General features: G+C 41.6%; 2 protein-coding genes across 2 annotated transcripts; both read left to right on the plus strand.

Annotated features, from left to right (window-relative positions):
• Positions 1 to 1,411: 1,411 nt before the first annotated feature.
• Positions 1,412 to 7,946, plus strand: LOC134446965 (transmembrane emp24 domain-containing protein 6-like). Its single transcript, XM_063196254.1, has 4 exons — positions 1,412 to 1,657; positions 4,268 to 4,394; positions 5,110 to 5,273; positions 7,222 to 7,946. Exons 1-4 carry the CDS (start codon positions 1,436 to 1,438, stop codon positions 7,441 to 7,443), a joined length of 735 nt encoding a protein of 244 aa, XP_063052324.1. The 5' UTR covers positions 1,412 to 1,435; the 3' UTR covers positions 7,444 to 7,946.
• Positions 7,947 to 13,926: 5,980 nt separating this feature from the next.
• Positions 13,927 to 21,591, plus strand: LOC134446967 (mixed lineage kinase domain-like protein). Its single transcript, XM_063196255.1, has 10 exons — positions 13,927 to 14,374; positions 14,534 to 14,638; positions 15,942 to 16,119; positions 16,373 to 16,473; positions 17,009 to 17,147; positions 17,464 to 17,548; positions 18,411 to 18,550; positions 19,883 to 19,932; positions 20,258 to 20,398; positions 21,361 to 21,591. The coding sequence occupies exons 1-10, from the start codon at positions 13,927 to 13,929 to the stop codon at positions 21,408 to 21,410; spliced, it is 1,437 nt and encodes a 478-aa protein (XP_063052325.1). The 3' UTR covers positions 21,411 to 21,591.
• Positions 21,592 to 24,509: the final 2,918 nt, after the last annotated feature.

The raw sequence follows: 24,509 nt of genomic DNA on the forward strand, positions 1-24,509 counted from the left end.
ATTACCATCCTGGATTAACACATTTTAGCCTAAGCCCATTTCGGGAAAGGATGCCCTCTCCCTATTAAAACCTAAATATCTCAGCCTCCGAAGCACATAAAAACATGAAATAGGTTGCATTTTAAAACTAGAACGTTCATTTCACACCAGAATGTGTTCATTTAGTTCTAACATACCCACATTTTTAATAAAACAGCTCAAATCTCAAGAGCATGAATGCTGCGTATATGTCGCTCCAGGACACAATGGATTAATATGCTATGATGAGTATCTCTACTGTGCTACTGTGTGTATAGTAGTACACCGAGTAGCCGATCTACCTGCTGATCTGCAGTTAGTGCTCATTCAAATCAGCTGATTAGGAGTTTTTTGGGTCAAATTTGTTTTATTAATGAAGGTATAAAACGCAGATCAGTAAAGGAGATGTTGGCGACCTGGTACAACATTTTAAAAGGACAACAACTCAAGAGTGTGTAGCACTTCTTTTTCTTTAAGGTATTGGAATACATTTTTAGGTAAAGGATTTTACTTTCTGAAGCCAGGCTCAAAACTATCTGAGTTTGCCAATAAGGTGTAGATGACAAAAGCTGTTAGTCCACCTGTCTGTCCGGTTTTGTATTAGTTTATACCAATTCATTAATTAAAATAAGATCTAAAATATCCCCCAACCAGTGTGTTCCTGTTTATTGTAACTGTGTGTGTGTGTGCGTGCGTGCGTGCGTGCGTGCGTGCGTGCGTGCGTGCGTGTAACTGACTCGTCATGCTTGAGTGTACAGTAGCACTGTAGAGGGGAAGGTCAACCTTTTCAGAAGCTGGTTAATGATTGCCACCAAGTTGGAAGATAGGGCCTGTGTGTGTGTGTGTGTGTGTGTGTGTGTGTGTGTGTGTGTGTGTGTGTGTGTGTGTGTGTGTGTGTGTGTGTGTGTGTGTGTGTGTGTGTGTGTGTGTGTATGTGTGTGTGTGTGTGTGTGTGTGTGTGTGTGTGTGTGTGTGTGTGTGTGTGTGTGTGAGTGTGTGTGTGCAGGGCCGCTGACAGCTTTGTCTGGGCCCGCCCTGAGACAAGATCATTTGAAAGGCCCCCCAAACCAATACATACAATGTAATGAGAACCCAATTCTGGGCCCCCTCTCTCCCTGGGCCCGGGACAACAGACCCCCCTGTTGGCTTCCCTGTGTGTGTGTGTGTGTGTGTGTGTGTGTGTGTGTGTGTGTGTGTGTGTGTGTGTGTGTGTGTGTGTGTGTGTGTGTGTGTGTGTGCGTGTGTGTGTGTGTGTGTGTGTGTGCATGTACACACACTGATAGAGCTAACAGGGGACACACATACTGTTTATGTTCAGCGTGTCAGTAAGTGTGTGTATTGTTTTAATAGGCGCCTGTAAGTGTGTGTACTCCTTTAATAAGCACCTGCCTGTAAGTGTGTGTGTGTAATAAGCGCCATGTCTGCACTGCGTTGGTACTGGACCCTCCTGGTGCTGGTGCTGGTTCTGACCGGTCTGGAGGAGACCCGGGCCCAGAAGTCGGAGCCCCGCGCGGCGCCAGGAGTCAGCATGTTCCGCGGCGCGGACCAGTACAACTTCGCCATCCTGCTGGGCGGCTCCGGCTACCAGTGCTACTGGCACTTCGCCCACCAGACCGGCCGCTTCTACCTCACATACATGGTAAGTCCACAGGAGAACCGTAGGGTAGAGCAGAGTAGATTGGTAGTAATTGGGCTGATTGTTGTTTATATTGTGTTTATATTATTGTTATATTTACCTCGCATACATGGTGAGTCCCACCAGACCGGCCGTTTCTATCTCACATACATGGTGAGTCCACAGGAGAACCGTAGAGAAGAGCAAAGAAGAGATGCTCCATCGATCAGGATATATGTTAAATGTTAAATTGTTATTTATACTATATCTCTTATTGTTACTGGTTCATCACTGGTCCATCAATGTTAAAAATGCTCAATTATTATTTATTACTTCATCACTTTACTGTTATTGGTCCATCACTGTTACTTGTCCTGTCTTGCACTTTGATGTCAGTCTGTAAATGTCAATCCTGTGTATGTCTATGTCCTTTCATGGTATAGAGAGAGAGAAGAACGTAGAGAAAGAAATTTCATTTTCCTTGTATGACCTGTGCATATGAAGAAACTAATAATAAAGGCTGACTTGACTTGACTTGGCTTGACTTGAAACTGCAGTAATAGATATGAGCTTCTACTGCAGCCTTTTCATGCAGATGGATCTGCTGGCGATCCCACTTACTCTTGACTGAGTAATGTCATCTTCATCATAACAACATTGCTATATGACATTACAGAGAGTCTTCAGTAAAAAGTCTTAAGTAAGAAGGCATGGCCAATGCTGCATTGGTGATAATAAGGTTATTATAACAGCTGTGTTGCATGAAAGGGTCAAAAAAAAGTCTGAATGCTATTGCAATGCCCTTACGACAACTCTGTTTTTTCCTGTAATGTATAACCTTTTGCCTTGTGCCTCGTGTAGGCTATGCAAACTTCTTGCATTTGTATGCAACAGATGAATCCGTTTAAGGATGCAGAACATGCTTTTATGTCTAACTGTTTAAATCACGGTTTAAATCAGTTTTTCTTTTACTTCGGACATGTAAATAAAGTTGTATCTTTTACCTGACGTGTTTCGATGGTTTAACTACCGTCGAAACATGTCAGGTAAAAGATAAAACTTTATTTACATGTCTGAAGTAAAAGAAAAACCCCAGTGCGATACTGTGATTATGCTGTAAGAGAAGTTATCCCAGTGTGAATATGCCGTAAGCCAGTGGTTCTCAAACTTTTTCCATCATTCCCCCCTTCAGTCCGAATGCTTCCGACAACCCCCCCCACCCATACACACACACACACACACACACACACACACACACACACACACTCACGCAGACTGATTTTACGATCGCTGCGCAGAATCAAAGGAGAGGTGACTGGTGAGATTAAACAAAGAGGGACTGCAGTCAAATGCAGAAGTGTGTTCATTTCCTATGCTATTCAACTTCATGACAATTAATAATAGAATGTTGGTGAGGGCTTTAAACATATTACCTTAATGGCGAGACAGGAAATAATTTCCTTGGGGGGGGGACCCAAAATCAAATGTGACACGCCCCCCCTGCCATGCCTCCGCGCCCCTCCCAGGGGGGCTTACGCCCCACTTTGAGAAACACGGGCCTACAGTAACCCAACCTACATGTAGTGCAGTGTGAATGTGCTGTAACCCAACCTACATGTAGTGCAGTGTGAATGTGACCTCCGGTAGGGGTTCTCCTTGAGCTTATCAGCATATCGTGTTTCACAGAGCACAACACAGGTCTAGATTACTTTAAAAATAGCTGAATGAGCATTGATAACGTCCAAACTTAGTGTCGCATATATATAGAGCACAGAGTAGGCAGATGGAAATACAGTTACAGTATCACATTTATACATGTCTATCTAACTTACGGAAATAGGAGGGTCATGTGTTTGTGTGCGTAGGAAGTGTGTGTGTGTGTGTGCTTGTGTGTGTGATTGTGTGTGTGTGTGTGTGTGTGTGTGTGTGTGTGATTGTGTGTGTGTGTGTGTGTGTGTGTGTGTGTGTGTGTGTGTGTGTGTGTGTGTGTGTGTGTGTGTGTGTGTGTGTGTGTGTGTGTGTGTGTGTGTGTGTGTGTGTGTGTTTGTGTGCTTGTGTGTGTGCTTGTGTGTAGGAGGGTCATATGTACAGTATGTGTGCATACAATACTGCAAGACCTGAGGGAGCTGTTGTGGTGCATGCAGCTGCAACTCTGCCATGCCCACAGGTGCAGAGGGTTGGTGGAAACCGCTGTCGGTCAAAAACTTAGCTCACGTGGTTGGCTGCCAGTGTCTTGCCCCTCCTCATAACATCGTGTTCATAAACACAGTGAACCCATGTATACAAAGATCATTACAACACCGACATTAACCCTTTCATGCAGAACCTCTATTATAGGTTTGTTATAATCTTGTCACAGAAAATCTCCTTTTTCAACCTATATGATGGTTGTCAGTGTTGGTATCTTGTGTTTTGAATCAGAATAAGACAAAGTGTTGTTGCCGTTAATACACGGGTTCTAAATTTTTGTTTTCTCCTGGCTGCGCGACACTAGCTGCACACTACTCAACCTCTGATTGTTGGAAACCGCTGTCGGTCAAAAACTTAGCTCACGTGGGTGTCTTGCCCCTCCGCACAACATCATGTTCATAAACACGGTGAGCCCATGTATTGTACTAACTGTAATGCCCACAGGTGCAGAGGGTGAGCACCATGTCTGCAGACCGGCGGGTGCATGTGACGGTGCTGTCCCCTGAGGGGGTGCCAGTGGCCTACTCTGATAAGCCCTTGGACCAGATCACCTTGGAGACACAGATGACAGGTACTCGAGTCTAGTAATCATATCTCAGCTTTGAAATGTGTCCTACTACAGCAGCTGTGTGTGTGTGTGTGTGTGTGTGTGTGTGTGTGTGTGTGTGTGTGTGTGTGTGTGTGTGTGTGTGTGTGTGTGTGTGTGTGTGTGTGTGTGTGTGTGTGTGTGTGTGTGTGTGTATTTGTGTGTGCGTGTGTGTATATTTGTGTGTGTGTGTGTGTGCAGGGATGCAGATGGGGTGGTGCCAGGGGAGAGTGCAAAGGGGTCACCTGTCCCAGGCCCAGGGAGAATGGGGCCCCTGAATTGGGCCCCCATTATATTGGGAGCCTTCCAGATGGCTTTGTACCGGTTCATAAGGGCATGGTTCATTTTAGGTGTGTTCATTAAGGCATGGTTAATATGTCATCCACGCACACCACAAACGAATAGAAAGTTGAGTAGGCAGATGGCACGTTTCATCTGTCCGTCTCCCAAAACTGCTGTGTAATAATGGCTGAATTAAAGGGATTCTAAATTGTTTACATAAGTCCAACCTGTAGTGGGCGCTGTTTCCACTGAAAGTCTATGGCCTTTACAACAGTGTGTTTGTGTGTTTGTGTGTGTGTGTACAAAGATTATGTAAATGGGAAGCTAAGTTGTTTTTGTATTGGGAGTTCAACTTTCTTCTCTTAATCTGAAAATCTCTTATCTTCTTTCTTCTTCTACTTTGTGTGATCCTGAACAGGTTTCTACCAAATGTGCTTTGGGAACTTTCTAAACAAGTTTGGGACTATGCAAGTGTACCTGGACTTTGGGGTGTACTATGAAGGATCGGAGCCTCAGGTGAAGAGCGAAGAAGAGTTGCAGATAGATGCAGACCAGCTAAACAGCACCCTCACCAACATACAGGTAAGAACACTTTATGGGCCCTGCCGAGGACAAACGGTAGGGCACTCGTCCACCATGCGGCTGAACCGGGTTCGATTCCCGGCCCGGGTCCTTTGCCGGCCCTTACCCGTCTCTCTCTCTCCCTATACTCGCCTCCTGTCACCGCCTTTCCTGTGCTATCATAGATGGGGTCAAAGAGACCACAAAAAATATATTTGAAAAAAAAAAGAACACATTATGACCCTCAAAAGAAAGAGGTCTACCGCACACTTTCTTGACTTTATGCTCGTTTTATTAGAGCGAACAATGCGTTTCGCCTCAGTGCGTCATCAGGCTCGCTCAGGTATTACCTGAGCTCTGTCAGGTGTGGCTTAAATAACATCGTGTCACATGGTTTTCTCTTAAAGTCATATTTTTGAAATGCAACATATAATACATATAATACATAGAACTATCTACAATAGAAAAGCAGAGCAATCCCATCCAGAGTGGACAACATTATATCAAAAAAAGACCATCAGTAAAAACCCATATTCAATTACAGTCATTTCATTAAAGTTAGTCCAAATGTTACAAGATCAAAATCTGCACAATTGACATTATGACCCTGTTTAATACATACAGTAGCCTACATCAGGGGCCCCATAGAGACGTTTTGATTTTAAGTGGACAGCACCAGTAGCGTCATTGCAAAAGATCGGAATTTTTTTTTTTTTTTTTTCAATTCAAGTTTTTATTGTATTTTTCCATGGATCAAATCACCATAAATTTTACTTATCACTCAAGTAGGGCAGCTATGGCCAAAAGAAGAACAGAAAGACAATATCCCACAATAAAAAGGAAATGAAAATAATAAACAAAGACAAGAAAACAAAAAAAAACATAATGAACACAAACAATAAAGGGGGGTGGCATTTAAGTACAGTCTAATTACAAGTACACTTATGCAACCTGAGAGGACATTTCTGATTCATACTGGAATCGCATAGCTATGGGGTAGATCAGGAGCATTGGCTGTAAATGATGACCAAAAAGACATTTGTTCTCAAATATTAAAGCCTATATAACTGCAAGAGATATTGATGTATAATATTCATTCTGTCTAACTGTTTTAATAATACTTGTTTTATAATGTAAAAATTGTTTTATCTTTCATCACCTGACATGTGTTGACCGTACAACTTCCGTCTTCATCAGAGGGTCACAGGGACGTTGATGTGTGACATGCTTTAAAATCAGCTGATGTTGTGGTGGAGGTGTGACCTCTCTGTCAATAATGACAATAGTGTCCTGTTAGGATGATGGTCCAGGTGTGGGAGAGCATGTATGCCCCCTCATCCCAGTTCATTACGGGCATAACGGGACATTAGCCTGCAATGGGTTAAAAACATCCCTGTGTATGTTGTCAGTATCCAGATACCTACACTATGTGGTCCATCCCAGTGTCCCGAAAATGTTCCCAATACAATAACCAAATATCCAGGAAGCTGGTGCTAATATCTCATCATCATTCAGGAAACCGGCAATGTGGCTGAGCGAATTAAACAAATGCAATTTGAGTTTATTGAGTTCAAATGGGTTGCGCTGGCTCAGAGGAATAAACATCTATGACATACTGTATAATATATGTAGGCCTATTTAAGTAAGCAATAAGCTGTGCAATAATTCACACCAAGTTGACAAAAGTTCTCAATTTGCTCTGGAATGTCATATAATATTAATATAAAAAGCAGGCTGCCTGATGAAGGTCTAATGACCGAAAGCTTGCAAGTCAAGTAAAGCTTCTTTGCACAAAAAAAGACCTGAAGTGTGTGGATTGTCTCCTTTTTATACAGACATTTCTACTCAATCCTCCTCCTTCTAAACAGATGAGCAGTGGCCTATCACAACTTTAGATATTATATTAATATAAAAATTCTATCAATAATAACAACATATTGATTGATGATTTTTTCATGCCCACGGCTAGGAGATCACCGGCAAGCTGAAATCCAATCTGTTCCACATGTGGCGCTACTTCAACTACGGCCGCATGAAGAGGAGCACAGATCACTACCTGCTGGAGTCCAACTCCGCCTACGTCACCTGGTGGTCTGCGGCCCAGAGCCTGCTCATCATCATGGCCGGATACCTACAGCTCTACACCATCAAACGCTTCTTCCACACCCAGCCCAACAGGCCTCGATGCTGAGGGGGAAGAAGTCAAGTGTCAAGTCAAGTGTACTTTATTGTCAAAAATCTATGTAACAGGGTTAGCACAGAAGTTTGAAATTGCGTTTGACCAGTCTCCAATGTGCAGTTTAACTAAAAACATTTAAATAAAACATTGCTAATAATCTCTCTCTCTCTCTCTCTCTCTCTCTCTCTCTCTCTCTCTCTCTCTCTCTCTCTCTCTCTCTCTCTCTCTCTCTCTCTCTCTCTCACACACACACACACACACATACAGAAAGTAGAAAGTGGTGTTTTGTTTTTGCTCGTTTCACTTATTCACTTTTAGTGTAGGATACATTACTCAAGAATTATAACCCATTTTGTATCAGAAAAGTTCACAAGGAAATATTCAATCCAAGAATGGCCCCTACTTAAATTAGTACATTGAAAATTATTGTAATGTAGGCCTATTACAGTTATTCATATGCTTTCCCCTATTTTGCTCACCACCGTTTCTCAAAGGGGGGGGGGGGGGGGGGTCCAGACTGTTGTAATCTTTCATAGATCAGATGACCACATAATGAGAACAATAAAATGTTGGAATTGGTACCATTGAAGTAGGACTTTGTTTCTTAACGTGTACTACTTCCTCTATACCTCTGGAAACTGTGTAATTACATGTCATAACATCACCCAGAGTGAACTGACCGATACACTGCCATATTACACAATGGCGGGGAAGGAAATCAACAACTCTACAAAGAAAATAAGTCGGTAACACTTTCTATGAAGCCCATATCTATAGCGCATTATGAGCGCATTTATATCATATTATAACGCGCATTATAATTACTTACAACGCATTACAACTACACCCATGATGTTTCATGATGCATTATGTTAACAGTAATGAATAACCATGAATCTAGCTTATAATGCTTTATAAATCCAAGGGTTTTATGAATGCTCATGGCTGTATATCAACTACAGGCTGCCTGATGGGGCTTACAGTGCATTATGATGCATTATAGATGTGCATTATGCAGTGCATTATAGATGCATTCATATAAACTTCACTTTACTTAGAGCACACATTGACGACTTATGATCTCACGTGGAACATTATAGCATTTTATGAGGCCTTATGACAGTTTATCATCCAGGTCTGTGCATAGAGGTGTATATGTACTCATAATGTACTATAAGACCCATCAGGCAGCCAGTAGTTTATATCCAGTCATGAGCTTTCATAACACCCTTGGGTTTATAAAGCATTATATGATAGATTCATAGTTATTCCTAACTGTTAATATAAAGCATCATGAAACATCATGGATGTAGTCATAATGCGTTGTAAGTAATTATAACGTGCATTATAATTTGTTATATATGCACTCATAATGCGCTAAAGATACAGGCTTTAAGTAAAGTGTTACCAATAAGTCATATAATGTCCTAAAGGCAATGATCTGAAGTTAATCAGATCATTGAACTGGAATAAATTTGAGCTTAATGGAACTATAGTGCAACTGTCATCTGGCATCATTTTATTAACTGCTATGTTATATTGTAAATGTAATATATTAGATTGTTTTAAATGTTAAATCTGTTTGTAAGAGCAATTCATGTGTCTAATTAATCAGTGGTCATTGAGGTTACTGTCAAAGCTTGAATACAGGTCTCATTATAATTGGGGGTGGCATGGGCGGAGTGGGAGGACTTTTCCCATCGGGACAATTTTCCCCTTGGCGTGGGTACCCTCCCTCCAGCCCTGTTACTTTGGTCATTTTTGGGAGGTGACATAATGTAATGAATACCTGTAGTACTATAACTAATATCGATAGACAAGCAACTCAGATGGTAAGCACTGCAGAATGTATTGCTAACAGCCGGAGAAGTTAGTGTGTGGAGGCACTAAGTATTCCACCCCATAAGCTCTGAGGACCCTACAGAAGGCAACCCTATTTAACTTTAGAACGTAGATTAGTGAAAATGTAGTAATAAATGTATTGCATTATTAAATTAAATGAGAGTGAGGAGTTTTTTTTATGTATTCATATATTATTTAATACATTATTTGTTCTGAAATGTTAAGGCCTTCTCTGAAGGCGTAGAAGGCCCCGAGGGTTCCCCACTGGTGCGGAGGCACTAGGTATTCCACCCCATAAGCTCTGAGGACCCTACAGAAGGCAACGCTATTTAACCATGTCCCTCCTCCCCACAGTCTCCATGGAGTGAGCTATTTAACCATGTCCCTCCTCCCCACAGTCTCCATGGAGTGAGCTATTTAACCATGTCCCTCCTCCCCACAGTCTCCATGGAGTGAGCTTCTTGGTGCACGTGCACGTGGGGTTACGTATGGCCAGGTGCCCACAGTTCATTGTTCGGTTGTCCAACGTATGCATTGTAATATTTCATTGGTTCAGCAGCCTTGTGACCACACCAAGTAGATGCACATGTCTCCAATAATGTTGAGTGTTCCCTGACCCATTACAGAAAAGCTCACACACTGGAATATTTTACTACATGGGGACTTCCCCTCATTCAAATAACAAGAATAAAAGATTGTATAATACAGGAATAGTAGAAGATTAAGAAAAACTAAACATTTCTCAACATACCCCATTACTCCTGACACTGTAAAGAAAGAATAGAGGAAGTATGGAAGAGACTGACTGACATAGCAGAGGTTTGGGGAGGAGCCAATGCACTGGGCTGGGAGGAGGCGTGGCTTTGCTTCCATCCTGTAAAACAGGTTCCACATTTGACCGAGAGAGCAGACACACACATCATCATCACGGTAAAGTCTATTGAACCTACCTATTACATTCATGCACAGTCTTATGTTCTGAGAGTAGGCTACCTATAATCTGTAGGATTTCTCACATCCTTTGGCTGTAGGCTTTCTTCTTAAAACGATTCTCTTCTTACACCCTGTAAATTGGTAGGCTTGTGTTTTGATAAGATTGTCTTGACGACTGACTGACTTGATGGAACTCCTATATCACCACATCAAGTCAGTGAATGCTGTTTTCATTCAATCATTGTGGGATTCAGGGATGTTGTAAACTCTATTAGACACACTAAGTGGTTCCTTAGCCTGTTGTGACTTGTTTGGTTTAAAGGAGGCTGCTTTGAAAGTCGGTCAGGGGGCATGTTGGAACAGACTTTAAAAGACAGAGCTGTGGGTATGTAAAAATACGCCTGTGGGCATTTTCTTGACATGCTCCATCTGGTTGCATAAGTGGACAAGGAGTAGTTGCCTTTCATAGTTTTGTGTGAATGAATGAATGAATGAGTGAAACTTTATTGTCATTGTACTGGTACAACGAAATTGGTAAAGTGCAGATGCTCATGGTGCTTAAAAATCAACAAAGAAACCTATAGATAACTTATATATACTGTATAAAAAGAATTAAGATTTTAAAAAGTCAGCTGTGCAAAATTAAGTGTGTAGATTGCTTTTGGATAAAAAGTGTCTTTTAGCCTGTTGGTTTTTGTACCCAGAGCCCTGTAACGCCTGCCTGATGGCAGCAGCTCAAACAGTTTATGTCCAGTATGGTAGGGGTCTCTGATTATTTGCTTGGCTTTCTTCAGACAGCGACAGGAGAACAACTCCTCTAAAGAGTATATTGCCATTTTTTTGTTTTAGCACTCATCACTGATTGAAAAAAACCCTCCAAACCAACAGAGAAGTCATTCAAAGAACTTCCCTGAGAGTAGCCTAACTGGTGATAGGTAAACCTTAATTCAAGTAAACTTTCACTCTGTTGGTTGGTGCTGTCTTGCCTCTAGAATCACTAGGCAGTAGTTCATGCTCATTTACACACAGGGGAGTCAAAAATCCAGTACAGAAGCAAAAACCATGCCACAGTTTCTTTCCAACCCAGGTGGCTTCACTGAGTAACTGGTCTCTACCTGTCTTGAGTACTTATTATGATAAACTGATCCAGAGCTGGTTAGATCAAATTAGCAATCAATCTCAGGTATTATTCAGCTATAACATACTTCACATTTTTGCAAACTAATGACTTAATTAATATGCCTGGCTTGCTGCCATATACAGTTGCTAGGCCTTATAGACTAAATGGTTTTCATGCTTTGTATGATGCATAGAGGGTACTCTTTGTTTTAGGACTGCAGCAAGTGATGTACCTGTTGTATCCCATAGCTGGTTAGATCAAATTTGTGGCATGACTTCTACGTTCTGAGGACGGGGTTAACACCTCTGAGTCTGTTCACAAACCCACATTTGTTTTACTTCTACCTGGGGTTGGAACTGAAACTGTGGCCAGAGGACAGTTGGAGAAAAAGGCCAGATAAAAAAATAATAATCAGGGGGTTTGATTTCATACATGCGTCACTGCTCTTGTGCAAGTATAAAAGTGCCAGCCGATTTCTGTTTTTTTTTTTGGTAACACATTACATTTCTTCATTCACGGGTAAACAAGTGTGACTCGCAACTCTCCCTTCCTCTTTGCCATGTCACTGCAAGCTGTTTTTTAACTGATCGTAGCTAGATACTACAGAGACAGACAGATGGACTCCTTCTCCCAGTGAAGAAGCAGAGTGCATTTTAATATGTGACCTTGCCTCCTCCACTTGCCTCCTCCACTTGCTTCTCGTCATGATGACATCACAGACAACAGCATTATATTTCAATATCTTGCAAAAGCTCAATTATAGAGTCATTTTCTCATTTGCAATTGGGATGGTGAATGAAAAACAGTCCCTCAAAAGTTGTTGTGGCGAGGCTGACAGCGGGGAAACTTTATTTTTTTCTCCACGGAGGAGGGGCCAGGAGGCGGGACGAGGAGACAAGCACAAGTGGAGGAGGCAAGGTCACATATTGGGATGCACCCGCAGAGTCATGCAAGAGGACGTGATGCAGTGTTGCCAGATGGAAAATGCTGAACCTCAAAATTAATGGGTAACACTTTATTTAAGGGATACATCTATTAGCACTAATACATACAATGTGCCTGTATAAGTAACTTGTAAGGCATGTACAAAGCAAAATCAAACATTTGTTAGGCATGTATTCGCAAATGTCTTGTTCATGCACAATAAGGGATTTATTACCAATTTAACCTTAGTAAGGACCTAGTAGGCCTTAGCGTTTGCTTAATACATGCCTTACAAGCTACTTATGCAGGTACTAACATTGTATGTACTAGTGCTAATAGCTGTATCCCTAAAATAAAGTATTACCAATTATTGTTTTGGGGGGCTATTTGGGAGGAAATTATCATACAAGGCATCTAAATGAACTGAATGACAACAAATTATTTTGATCGTACAGAGGACAAAANGATGGTACAAANACGATAATTATCGTACATCAGGCAACACTGATGTGATGTGACTGTGGCATCTGTATAGAAATACAAAGAGGTCAAAGGTCAAGTTGCTGAGATAGGCAGCCAGGTATATTACTGTTGTAGATTACCACAAGACCTGATCCTGAATTATTCTTATTATTCTAATTATACGCCTCTTCCACCAGTCAAATGCTTTACTATTCGGGTACTACTACATTGAAAAGAGTTGTAATACATTAGTAATAGATTAAGACTTTGTCATTGGTTGTTCATCTGTTAACAACAGACTATAACAGGGCCTGTCTGTATCAATAGCAGTTAGGCCTCCTATACTCCATGACCTTTTGCTGTGCTGAAACGCTGATGTGAGGTGTCACCTGCCTCGTCTTTTCTCAGGCAGTTTGTTTAGCGTGAATAATTCATGTGGGTTGGGTCAGGTGTGATCCGCTTGCGCAGGTGCTTGAGTCAGGGACGCATCAGTGCAAACGTCTATGTCAATATAGCATTGCAGAGCTCTCTCAAATTCAGTTTTTATATCCGTCAAGACCTTAAAGCAGATGAGCCGGTATCTGGCAGGATCTGGTGCATCTCTAGTCAATAGTATTGCAGAGCTCTCTCAAGTTCCTGCCCTTGTAGACTACTATATAGGTGTGGACTGGAGGCCTGGCTCTTTGCATATTGAGTTACAAACAAACAAGCTCATTCATCATCTGCAATACAGGGCTGAGGCTGGTACTTGCATTCTCGTCTAGCAATCAATCTCAGGTATTCAGCTATAACATACTTCACATGTTTGCAAACTAATGACTTAATTAATATGCCTGGCTCGCTGCCATATACAGTAGCTAGGCGTTATAGACTAAATGGTTTTCATGCTTTGTATGATGCATAGAGGGTACTCTTTGTTTTAGGACTGCAGCAAGTGATGTACCTGTTGTATCCCATATTTGCTAGCTGTTTGTAATGTTTTTCAATAACATGCCAGCAGTGGCACAATGTAATTATTCATATAATTTCTTGTTGTGGGCATGGTCATGTTGGATCCAATAATTCATTGAAAAGTTGTTTTTTTTATCTCAGTTGTGGCACAATGTAATTATTCACATCTCTTGTCTTGTCTCATGTTTTTTTCGTGTCTTTTGTTTTGTTTTTTGTTTTTTAGATATTTAGGCTAATTATGCACCTTTTTTCAATTAGCAGTCATGGACCTGGTGGAGCCAATCCTGGCTGTTGCAGAGAAGCTGTACGCCCTCTGCGGGGAGGTGAAGGCCAACAAACAGCGTTGCAGGCGGCTGGCGCACCGCGTCTCCGCGCTCACGGAGATGTTGAAGGCGGTGAAGACGCGTGGTCTGGGTGGACAACCCCAACTTGTAGAACGAGGTCTTCTCGAGCTCAAACTCACGCTGGAGTCGGCACAAGAAGTAGTGGAAAAGTACGCGTCCATCAGTTATCTGAAACGCATCGTCCGCGCGTACGACTTGGGCGACGAGTTTGCCAGTCTGAACGAGCGATTGAACGATGCGGCGCAGCTTCTGTCGTTAGCTTTGGCCGCGGACCAGAGGGAGAAGTTGGATGAGGTGTTTCTGGAGACCCGGCGGATGACAGAAGATGAGGAGGACAGGGAAACTGACCGACAGGACCTGCAGAAATGTACGTTTGGTTTCAGATCTCAACCCCCCCCCCCCCCCCCTTAACCCTTTGATTAGCTGTTTATGACAGTCATGATAAGATGTAATAATCTGTAATCGGTTATAATGGGTACTCTAAACTATGCAACTCATAATAATGTGGTATCTGTTTCTGCTGCAGTGTTAGAGGTGGCAGAGGCCATGAAAGAAGGTGTGGATGCGGTGCATGAAGTGGTGGATGAGACCAGTAGAGATGTGAAGAACATCAAAACCATGCTGGAATCCTGTAAGTCAATGTGTGCCCCCCCCCCCCCCCCCCCCCTACAGTTAAGAGTCAGTGTGCTCTCCCTTCGTGTTTTGCCCAAGTGTGTGATGCTGTTGTCATTACAGGTGATAACAATAGTTATAGAATATAGTTCTATTCAGGCCTAGAGTGTTAATACAGGGCAATTCCTGGTGACAATAGTTTCTTCTTTTTTCTTAAACTTTTTTCTTAAGCATTGTCTGCATGGGAGAGCAAGAAACGCAATTTCAAATTCTTTGTATGACCAGTGCATGTAAAGAAATTGACAATAAACTTGACTTGACTTGACTTGACTTGACTTGAAACTCTGGCCCACACTTTAGATTGGCCTGTGCACTAATGCCTAGGCCTTGTATTGGTTTCTGGCCGGTTTATATTCAGATGTTTTCTTAATGATTTGTTAAAATTAAAAGGTTGAAAGTGACATTTGAATCCTTTACTTTTGAAAACTATGTCAAATTAATAACATGTTCCATGTATCCATTGACATGCCAGCAGAGGAAGCCAACAGTGAGTGATATTTTAACAAACTCACAAATCCTGCTTTTACCAGTTGTTATTGATTTTCTTCAGAAATATAGGCCTACGATTACAATAATGGTCTGCGCTCAGTGAAACAAACTCATGAATGATGTGCTGCATGGCTTGATGTGTCTTTGCCTGGTCTGGTTGTCAATAAAACTAAAGGGTTTCTTGAGAAATGAGTTAACTTATCTGCGTGTGAAAACTGACTTGCTCTATGCATGTGTGATGTGGCAGGGTGATGTGGCATGTGTGCTGGACAATACGTGCTGACCTTCCGAACTATGGCGACTCGGTGTTACTCTTTGTTTTTTTTTGCTTTTTGTAAGATTTCTTTGGATTAGAATTAAAGTACTTTAGTTCAATTTTGTAATGTTACTATGATTCTGTGGTGTGTGTGTGTATGCAGTACATGTGTAAACATTTCTGTGCATATTCCTAAATGCAGTGTAGACCTACTGTTTGTGTTCATGTTGTTGTCCCCAATCCCCATTCAGTAAAGACTGGCTGTCGTGACGTGATATTGTTTCGCTGTGTTCAGTAAAGACTGGCTGTCGTGACGTGATATTGCTTCTCTGTGTTCAGTAAAGACTGGCTGTCGTGACGTGATATTGCTTCTCTGTGTTCAGTAAAGACTGGCTGTCGTGTCGTGACGTGATATTGCTTCTCTGTGAGTAAAGACTGGCTGTCGTGACGTGATATTGCTTCTCTGTGTTCAGTAAAGACTGGCTGTCGTGACGTGATATTGCTTCTCTGCGTTCAGTAAAGACTAGCTGCAGCCCTCTGCCGGACATCCGAGAGATTCGCATGGATGAGTTGACCTTTGACCTCCCCAAACGGCCCTTCATGACCACGCCCACGTCCGAGGTCTACAAAGGGGAGTTCAACAAGTTCACTGTGGCCATCAAGAGATACACCTACCCCATTAGCACTAACGCCAGGTGAGATAGCATGAAGAAATACATCTTAGCACTAATGCCAGGTGAGAGATGCACCTACCCCATTAGCACTAACGCCAGGTGAGATACCATCAACAGATACACCTTAGCACTAACTGTTGTAACTCCAACACACTGACTATTTCACTTTAACTTTATTCAGGTCGAGTTTAAGTGAAATGGTCAGTGTGAGGGAGTTTTATATATATCTTTCTTGATAAAATACTTCCGTATCTGGCTTTTAAATCCCTTTCAGCCAGGTGAGGAGCATCTTTAATAAGGAGGTGGAGACCATGAGGCGCTTCGAGTCGCCAAACATCCTCAGAATGTTTGGAATTTGTGTCCAGGATGAAAAAGGTGCATCAATTATATTCATTTTTTTGGCCATCTGTGATTCAAAGAGACTGAGGTGCTGTTTCCACATAGCAGGATATTTTTTTAGCAGGGTATTTTTTTTCTCCTGTTTAGGTGTAAACGCAACATGTGGATAAAAATAAATCCTCCATTGTAACAAATGCGTTTTAGCCCCCTAAATAAGATTTTTTTTTTCTCCTGCTTTTTATACCTGGATTTAAAATATCTGCTACGTGGAAACAGAAGGTCAAAACCAATGCAAAACCAATGCAACCAGGAGAAAGAAATATCCACATATAAAAATATCCAGCTACGTGGAAACAGCACCTGAGTATGTTTGCAATGTACACTGTTCAAGTGTATAGATCAACCATGTACTGTAGTGTAATTTTGTGTTCTCTATTCATTTTCATGCAGCAGAATCTAGACATGTAACTAATATGTAAAATGTATAATATTTCATATGGTTTATATTACATAATGTGATTATTAATTAATTTTTTATTTTCATTTCCATATTTGTTCTTTAATCTCAAAGGCCCGGACCCCAACTTCCTGATCGTCATGGAGTACTGTGAGAAGGGCTCGCTGAAACAGGTGCTGGATGATGGGAAGTACAAACTGCCCTGGGACAGGAAAGCCAGAATGTGTCTCGATGCAGCACAAGGCCTGTACAGGTAATCATTACATTATATTGCATTGCATTTGGCAGACGCTTTATAACCAAAGCGACTTTCAAAAGAGGACATAATCATAGCCAACATCACAAGCAGATACAAAGTGCACAGGAAATATACAGAGCAACAAGTGCAGATGCAAAGACGGGTCTTAATGTCATCATTTTCCTTCAATAAACAGTACATTGCATTCATGTCCAAATGCTTGTAAGTGATGTCCTCAGTACGTATGAGAAAATAAAACATTTCGATTTAAATTTCAAATTAAATTTACACTTATTTAGTATGGACATCACGTCATTGTTTTCCTCCGCAGGCTGCACCAGTCAGAGGAGAAGTTCAAGGTCCATGGATGTATCAACAGCAGTAAGTTTCTTGTTGGAGTGGGATACAGAGTCAAGGTGAGATGTGCTCTACTGTAGCCTATTGCTCTTTACTTCTAAAACAACTACAGGTATCTGGTGCCATCCTTCGGCAACATATTGCTGTCTAGATGTTGGTATGAATCCTTACCATATAGATTGAGTGTTAAGTTAGCAATTCTTCCAGATATCCTGATTTATTCATGTTTTAGATCATTTGTGTTTGATTTGAATAATCCTTCAAATTTGGTTTCATTGATGTTTTTCATGATTCTTCATAATGTTAGTAAGGTAGCGAAAGCACAAAACTGATGTACATGACTGTGTGTGACTTCTAATGTCACCACCAGTAATCCATGTGATATCTTCACGCACTCTCACACGGTATGATGGCAAGCCAGTGATCTGAGAATATCACCAGAGCAACAGTTCCTTAAAGGACCACTTCAGTCATTTTCAACATGCAGTAGTAATGCTCACACTACCCTGGACTTGTCAGTACCTGATGGTTTTTGTTCTTCTTCTGCAGCCTTTTCCGAGATCCTGGTCATTGTCATGGGGGCAGCGCTTTGTTTACATTTCAAAAAAACATTTTTATTTAGTCCCAAAAACATCCAAAAGGTTACACAACATCAGCAGACAACTAGCAAACAGCGGTACTTTTGGGAAAATATTTGGAGTAGGCCTATGTTACATTTTTTAAAAAATGTAAACAAACGCTGCCCCCATTAGAATAGCTCGTATTTATATCTCGGAAAGGGCTTAGCCGAAAAATGTGGCATCACCGGGTACTGACAAGTCAAGGGTAGCGTGAGCAATAGCCTACAACAGCATATTGAAATTGACTGAACTGGTCCTTTAATTAGACACAGCTAATTTCTCTGTTGACTGTTTTGTGCAGCTTGGAGGCTTTGAGCTGGCGAAGACGGAGACGTCCCTGAGGAAAAGCAGGAGTACGCGTAACAGCCAACTGTGCTACAGCTCTCCACAGCAGCTCAATAGTGTCAATCACGCCTACGACAGAGCCTGTGAAATGTACAGGTACATACGATAACATAGATGCATCTTGCCACCAGGCAAGGCAGGCAGCCGCTTGGGGCCCCCAAGCCCCTAGATAGTAAACATTTTACCACAGTAGTGGCGATTTTGGTTCAAATGCTAATTTTTTTGCATTTTCGCTTGGGGCCCCACCTGACCCTAGAATCGCCTCTGGTGATAACATAGATGCTGTTATCACACAGGGTAACACTTTCTATGAAGCCCATATCTATAGCGCATTATGAGCACATTTATAGCAACTTATAAGCACATCATAATCATAGTAGTGCATTATGACTACACTCATAACACTTCATGATGGAGTATATCAACAGTCATGAATAACTATAAATCTAGCTTAAAATACATTAGAAATCTTAGGGTGTTTTGAGTGCTCATGAATGGTTATCAACTACAGGCAGTGAAAGGGCTTATAATACAGTTTATTATATGGTTGTGACGTCATCTGTCGAATGCTCCATTCATTTCAACGGGGCTCCCCAACGTTCGGACGTCTGTTATTTTTCGATAACGGACGGGTTGGTCTATAACAGACCGCTGTCAATGGCAACAAGACTTTTCACTGCTAAAGCGACTTTTCAACAAGACCCTAATCAGCTGCTGTGATAGACAGCACCCGTTGTCCTGGCGCTGTCAATGGCAACAAGACGTTCACTGCTAAAGCCACTGGCTTGTATAATTGTACAAGTCAGTGGCTTGTATACAAGTCAGTGGCTAAAGCGAATGTTTCATATCACTCCGTTTTTGTCACTCTAATCAGCTGCTGTGATAGACAACACCTGTTGTCCTGGCTACCTAGCTGTTGCCTAGCGGTGTTCCACAACGGTAGGCCTACTGTTTTGTTTTTCGCAGCAACAATCTTAACATTAAATAGGTCTAAAGAAATGTCCCCGCCATGTGTGAATCATTTAAGTATATCCATATAATAAGCGGGTTAACTTTCGGCGAGTCGGTCGCTTTGTGGAATAGCAGCACTTCAGAGAGAACAAGACCCCTCCGCTCCGCGTCGGGGTCTAAAGATTCTCTCTGTCGTGCTGCTATTCCACGGTAGCGACCTTCTCGCCGAACGTTAACCCTTACGTAACTGTCATAATGCACTATGATTAATTATTATGCGCATTATAAGTTGTTATCATTGAGAGTAAATAGAATGGAATAGAATTCTATTTAATGTCAATGGTTGTTATAAATGCGCTCATAATGCGCTATAGATACGCTTCATATAAAGTGTTACCCAATACTGTAACTGGTACAAACATCATGTTCAAGCAAAGTACATGCATTTGTTTAGTATGTGTTTTTTTTTTCTTACAGTTTTGGAATTGTTTTATGGGAAATTGCAACGCGACTTACTCCTTTTAAAGGTGTGTATGTCCATAACTTCTTTTATTTTGCTAATATTATAAAGAAAGGATCCTATGCGTCACCATTATTTGTTTCAACAACAAGAACAGCAACATTTACAATGATCATCATTATATTCATACACATAACCATGAAGTTCCCTTGAGCAAACTGGCCCACATTGCTCCAGACACTGTTACCTGTACCGACACCCTGAAAATAACAAATAGCTTTGGATGAAAGCATCAGCTAAGGCTCATGTAATGTAAGGTAATAATAATGTACTTTGTATTATAAGCATAACGGTCATTGTTTTAACACCCGTGCGTCCCCCCTCCCCCCCAGGCTGGTCTCGTGAGGATGTGCATAAGAAGGTGTATGTGGAGCGCTCCATGGAGCCGGTAGCGGGGGACTGCCCTAGCCAGCTAGCAGACCTCATCATCGCCTGCCGCTCATACGACCCCTTCCAGAGACCAACCGCCGGAGGTAAAGTATTTCTTCTTTTTTTGGTCTTTTTTTAAAACTTTATTCATAATATATTAATAGTACAGTGAAGGTGGTGACAGGGAGCGAGTTGGGAGAGAGAGAGACGGGGAAGGGCCGGCAAAGGACCCGGGCCTGGAACCAAACCCGGGTTTGGCCGCATGGCTGGCGAGTGCCCCACCACTAGTTCACGGCAGGGCCTCGGAGGAACAGTATTACAATGAGTATCATTCAGCCGTTGTCACTCAGTGGTCCTCTGGCAAAGGGGCGGAGGGGAGGAGAGTTGCCCTCTGGCGAGAGTTGACTTCTAAAGAAGGATCCATTGACCAGTAAGGTCACATAAAAATAAAAAATGTTGTAAAAATCCTGGTTGAAACAGTCGCCATCAGCTTTTATTTGCCCATGCTATTGTGTTGCTGCTCTAGGGTTGGATGTGCAGGATTTAACCTGTTTCAGGAAACTTAAAGGTCTCCTTAAAGGGACACTGTGCAGGATTTTTTGTTGTTTATTTCCAGAATCCATGCTACCCATTCACTAATGTTACCTTTTTCATGAATACTTACCACCACCATCAAATTCTAAGTATTCATTATGCTTGAAAAAATGTCACTTTTCATACATGAAAAGGGGGATCTTCTCCATGGTCCGCCATTTTGAATTTCCTAAAATAGCCATTTTTAGCTGCAAAAATGACTCTACTTGGACCAAACTAGGAAATATTTGTTTATTACTTAATACACTTTAATGTAAAGATCAAATTTGGCAATAGGCAGCCCAGTTTCAATGAGCAGCATAGTTGCAGTACCTTTTTTGACCATTTCCTGCACAGTGTCCCTTTAACGGGTTAATGCATGTTAGACAGAGTATACATGAGTGAATGTTTCATGGATTTTATCATTTGTAATACTATTTGGAGTACATACTGTAGATAAAGCATTTTTATCATATGTCTCCTTCTTCCACAGTTCTTGTGGATAAACTACGTAAAGTTGTGGCGCAGTTCGATGACGACTGACCTTGAAGGACTTCACTTCAGTCACAGCAGATGTTTTTGTTTTTGTCTGTTTGTGTTTTTTGTTTGTATTTGTATTTGTTTTTAATAATGTGAATCTATGTTTGAGGAGGGCAACTGTTCAGCTGGTAATGCAATGCCAATAAAAGTGTCATCTTCCTTGGTGGAAATACGGTGGCAGACTTTATAACAGGGGCGGGTGGGGAACCTCTAGGGCCATTTGCTCCCTTGTAGCCTCGCGACGCCATCCTCTGTACTCCACCTAAAGATTTTGGCTCCGCACATCGTCTGGCAAAAGCCTCGAGCTCGGTTCTCTCAGTGTTTCGCCAATCAACAAACAGTTGAGAGTGGTGACGTAGAACTCACCCGCGAGCTCCGTTACTGATTGGTTAAGGTAACTATATTCACACTTTCGTTTTGTTATTTGTTTGCTTTTGCGACGTTATAACGTAACAGGCATGCTAATAAAGCACAATATGGGTTTTAATTTCAGTTTGGAACTTCAATTAATTTAAATGATAGAGTAAGATCAGATCAACTCCCATCGTCCACGGAGACGGATTCCTCATGGCTTTTGCCAGACTGATTGACGGAGTCAACAGTCGGCTATTCGCCCAGGCTAGTTTTATCCGGCCCCTGACATCATTTTAATGTTATGCAGCTCCATATGAAATATGACATATTTTGTAAAGGAATCTTGGAAATTCCATTTGCAATAGGCAAGGCAAGGCAAGGCAAGTTTATTTATATAGCGCATTTCATACACAGGTGCAACTCAATGTGCTTCACAAAGTTAACAAATGTAAATGAAAGGAAACAGGGAAGAAAGAAGGAAATGAATTAGAGTCAAAAAGCATTTAAAAACATTAAGATAAAACATAAGGTAAAAATAATAATAAAATAAAATAAAATGAAACAAATTAAATAAAAAATAAAAATAATAAGAATAAGTAATTTAAGCTAGGGGAAAGCATCTGAGAACAGCTTTGTCTTGAGTCTAGATTTAAAGCTATCAATAGTGGGTGCATTTTTTATGTCATCTGGAAGCTGGTTCCAAAGCTTTGAAGCATAGAAGCTAAAGGCTGCCTCTCCACACTTTGTTTTGACTTTTGGAATCACCAGCAAATTCTTCTCCGTTGACCTTAGTGACCTAGTTGGTGCATACAGCTGAAACATATCCAGTAGATATGTGGGTCCCATTCCATTTAGTGATTTAAACACAAGTAGCATAGCCTTAAAATCAATTCTGTAGCTTACTGGGAGCCAATGCAGCGATCTTAAAATTGGAGTAATGTGGTCGAACTTCCTTGTCTTTGTAAGAACCCTTGCAGCTGCGTTTTGTACAAGTTGAAGCTGTTTAATGGTTTTATTGGGGAGGCCAGTAAAAAGACTGTTACAGTAATCAACTTTACTAGAAATAAAGGCATGTATTAGCTTCTCCAGATCATGTTTAGACATCAGGCCCCTAAATTTAGAGACGTTTTTTATGTGATAAAATGCAGACTTAGTAATAGCTTTCATGTGACTGTTGAAGTTTAGGTCACTGTCAATGAGGACCCCAAGATTTTTAACTGTTTCCCTTGCTTTCAGTCCCTTCGTTTCAAGGATAGTAGCAATCTTTTGTCTCTCCTCTCTTTTCCCAAATATAATTACTTCAGTTTTATCTGTGTTCAGCTGGAGGAAATTGTGAGACATCCATTTGTTAATTTGGTCCATGCAATGATAGAGTGATTCAAGGGGGGTATAGTCATTTGGGGACATAGATAAGTAGAGCTGGGTATCATCCGCATAGCTATGGTAATTTATGGAGTTATTCTCGATAATGTGTCCCAGTGGCAACATATACAGATTGAACAGTAGTGGTCCCAGAATGGAGCCCTGGGGGACCCCACAATCCAGAGACATTGGTGATGAAGTATGTCTTCCAATGGCGACAAAAAAACTTCTTTGTTGTAAGTACGATTTTAACCAGTCGATCACTATGCCCGTAAAGCCAACCCAGTGTTCCAGTCTATGTAGTAGTATAGAATGATTAACTGTATCGAAAGCAGCACTCAAATCAAGAAGTACCAAGACGGATGATTTGCCAGCATCAGAATTCAATCTTATGTCATTCATAACTTTAATAAGAGCTGTTTCAGTGCTGTGGTAGGCACGGAAACCTGATTGAAACATTAACAATACATTAAGCTACTTATATTCAGGGGACCTAGAGAAGGTGGCTTCTGTTTTAAAGGTGGCTGCCTTCAATATAGGCCTAAAGTGCAGGGGGAAATCTTGGTTTGTGTTCATAGTACGGCCCTGGTAGAGATTTGAAGTGGCCCCTCGAATGAAAAAGGTTCCCCACCCCTGTAAGTTATAACGGGTCTAATATGGAGATTTGTCTAGCCTGGTGTTTGGTTTACTTTTGCACATTGGTGGTGTGTGTGTGTGTGTGTGTGTGTGTAGGAGGGGGGCTTCCTCTTCCTTGTGAGAGCTGGACTTATCTTTATTTTGTCAATATTTTGATGTCAAAGGGAATAAATGTTGAAAAAACAAAAGGTTTCAATGCATGTTTGTACAGTAGGCTCTTGGTTAAGACTAGGCCTTATGCAATGTATTTGTACAGTAGGCTCTTGGTTAAGACTAGGCCTTATGCAATGAGCATAGGCGCGGTCATGGCCTAGTGTTCCTGCACAGTTCGTCCCCCGCAGGGTCGCGAACCTGCCACCTCGTCAACTACATCGATTCGGGAATGGGAGGCACAGTATGAGACCGCTGAGCCAAAGAGCTGGTCCAATAGCCCAATGCTATGCAATGTATTGAGGTTTCTGGAGGGAGGTTACGCTAAACTCTGCTAGTTGGCCTCCGTTACACTAGGTCAGTTTGTTTGGTTCAATTCCTGTCTCTCAGCCCCTGGGTGAGGTGCCCTGAATATAGTACTATGTCAAAACTCAAAAATACTGCATTAAATGGGCCTTTGGGATACTTGCATGTCTAATTAACCCACTCGAGCCTAAGGCACCTGCAAAAAAGGCCTGCTGAATGCCTACAAGTAAGCTCTTTTTGGGAAAAGGTGACAGCCTACAAGAACATAAATATCTCAGCCCCTGAAGCACATAA

The sequence above is a fragment of the Engraulis encrasicolus genome, chromosome 4 (assembly GCF_034702125.1).
Source record: "Engraulis encrasicolus isolate BLACKSEA-1 chromosome 4, IST_EnEncr_1.0, whole genome shotgun sequence".
Lineage (NCBI taxonomy): Eukaryota > Metazoa > Chordata > Actinopteri > Clupeiformes > Engraulidae > Engraulis > Engraulis encrasicolus.

Bases quoted from the DNA above. Each gene is read 5' to 3' on its own strand.
- LOC134446965 (XM_063196254.1), top strand. From the start codon at position 1,436: ATGTCTGCACTGCGTTGGTACTGGACCCTCCTGGTGCTGGTGCTGGTT. The intron at 4,395-5,109 runs GTACTCGAGTCT...GATCCTGAACAG, and splicing joins CTTGGAGACACAGATGACAG to GTTTCTACCAAATGTGCTTT. The intron at 5,274-7,221 runs GTAAGAACACTT...GCCCACGGCTAG, and splicing joins GCACCCTCACCAACATACAG to GAGATCACCGGCAAGCTGAA.
- LOC134446967 (XM_063196255.1), top strand. From the start codon at position 13,927: ATGGACCTGGTGGAGCCAATCCTGGCTGTTGCAGAGAAGCTGTACGCC. The intron at 14,639-15,941 runs GTAAGTCAATGT...CTCTGCGTTCAG, and splicing joins CAAAACCATGCTGGAATCCT to TAAAGACTAGCTGCAGCCCT. The intron at 20,399-21,360 runs GTAAAGTATTTC...CTTCTTCCACAG, and splicing joins CCAGAGACCAACCGCCGGAG to TTCTTGTGGATAAACTACGT.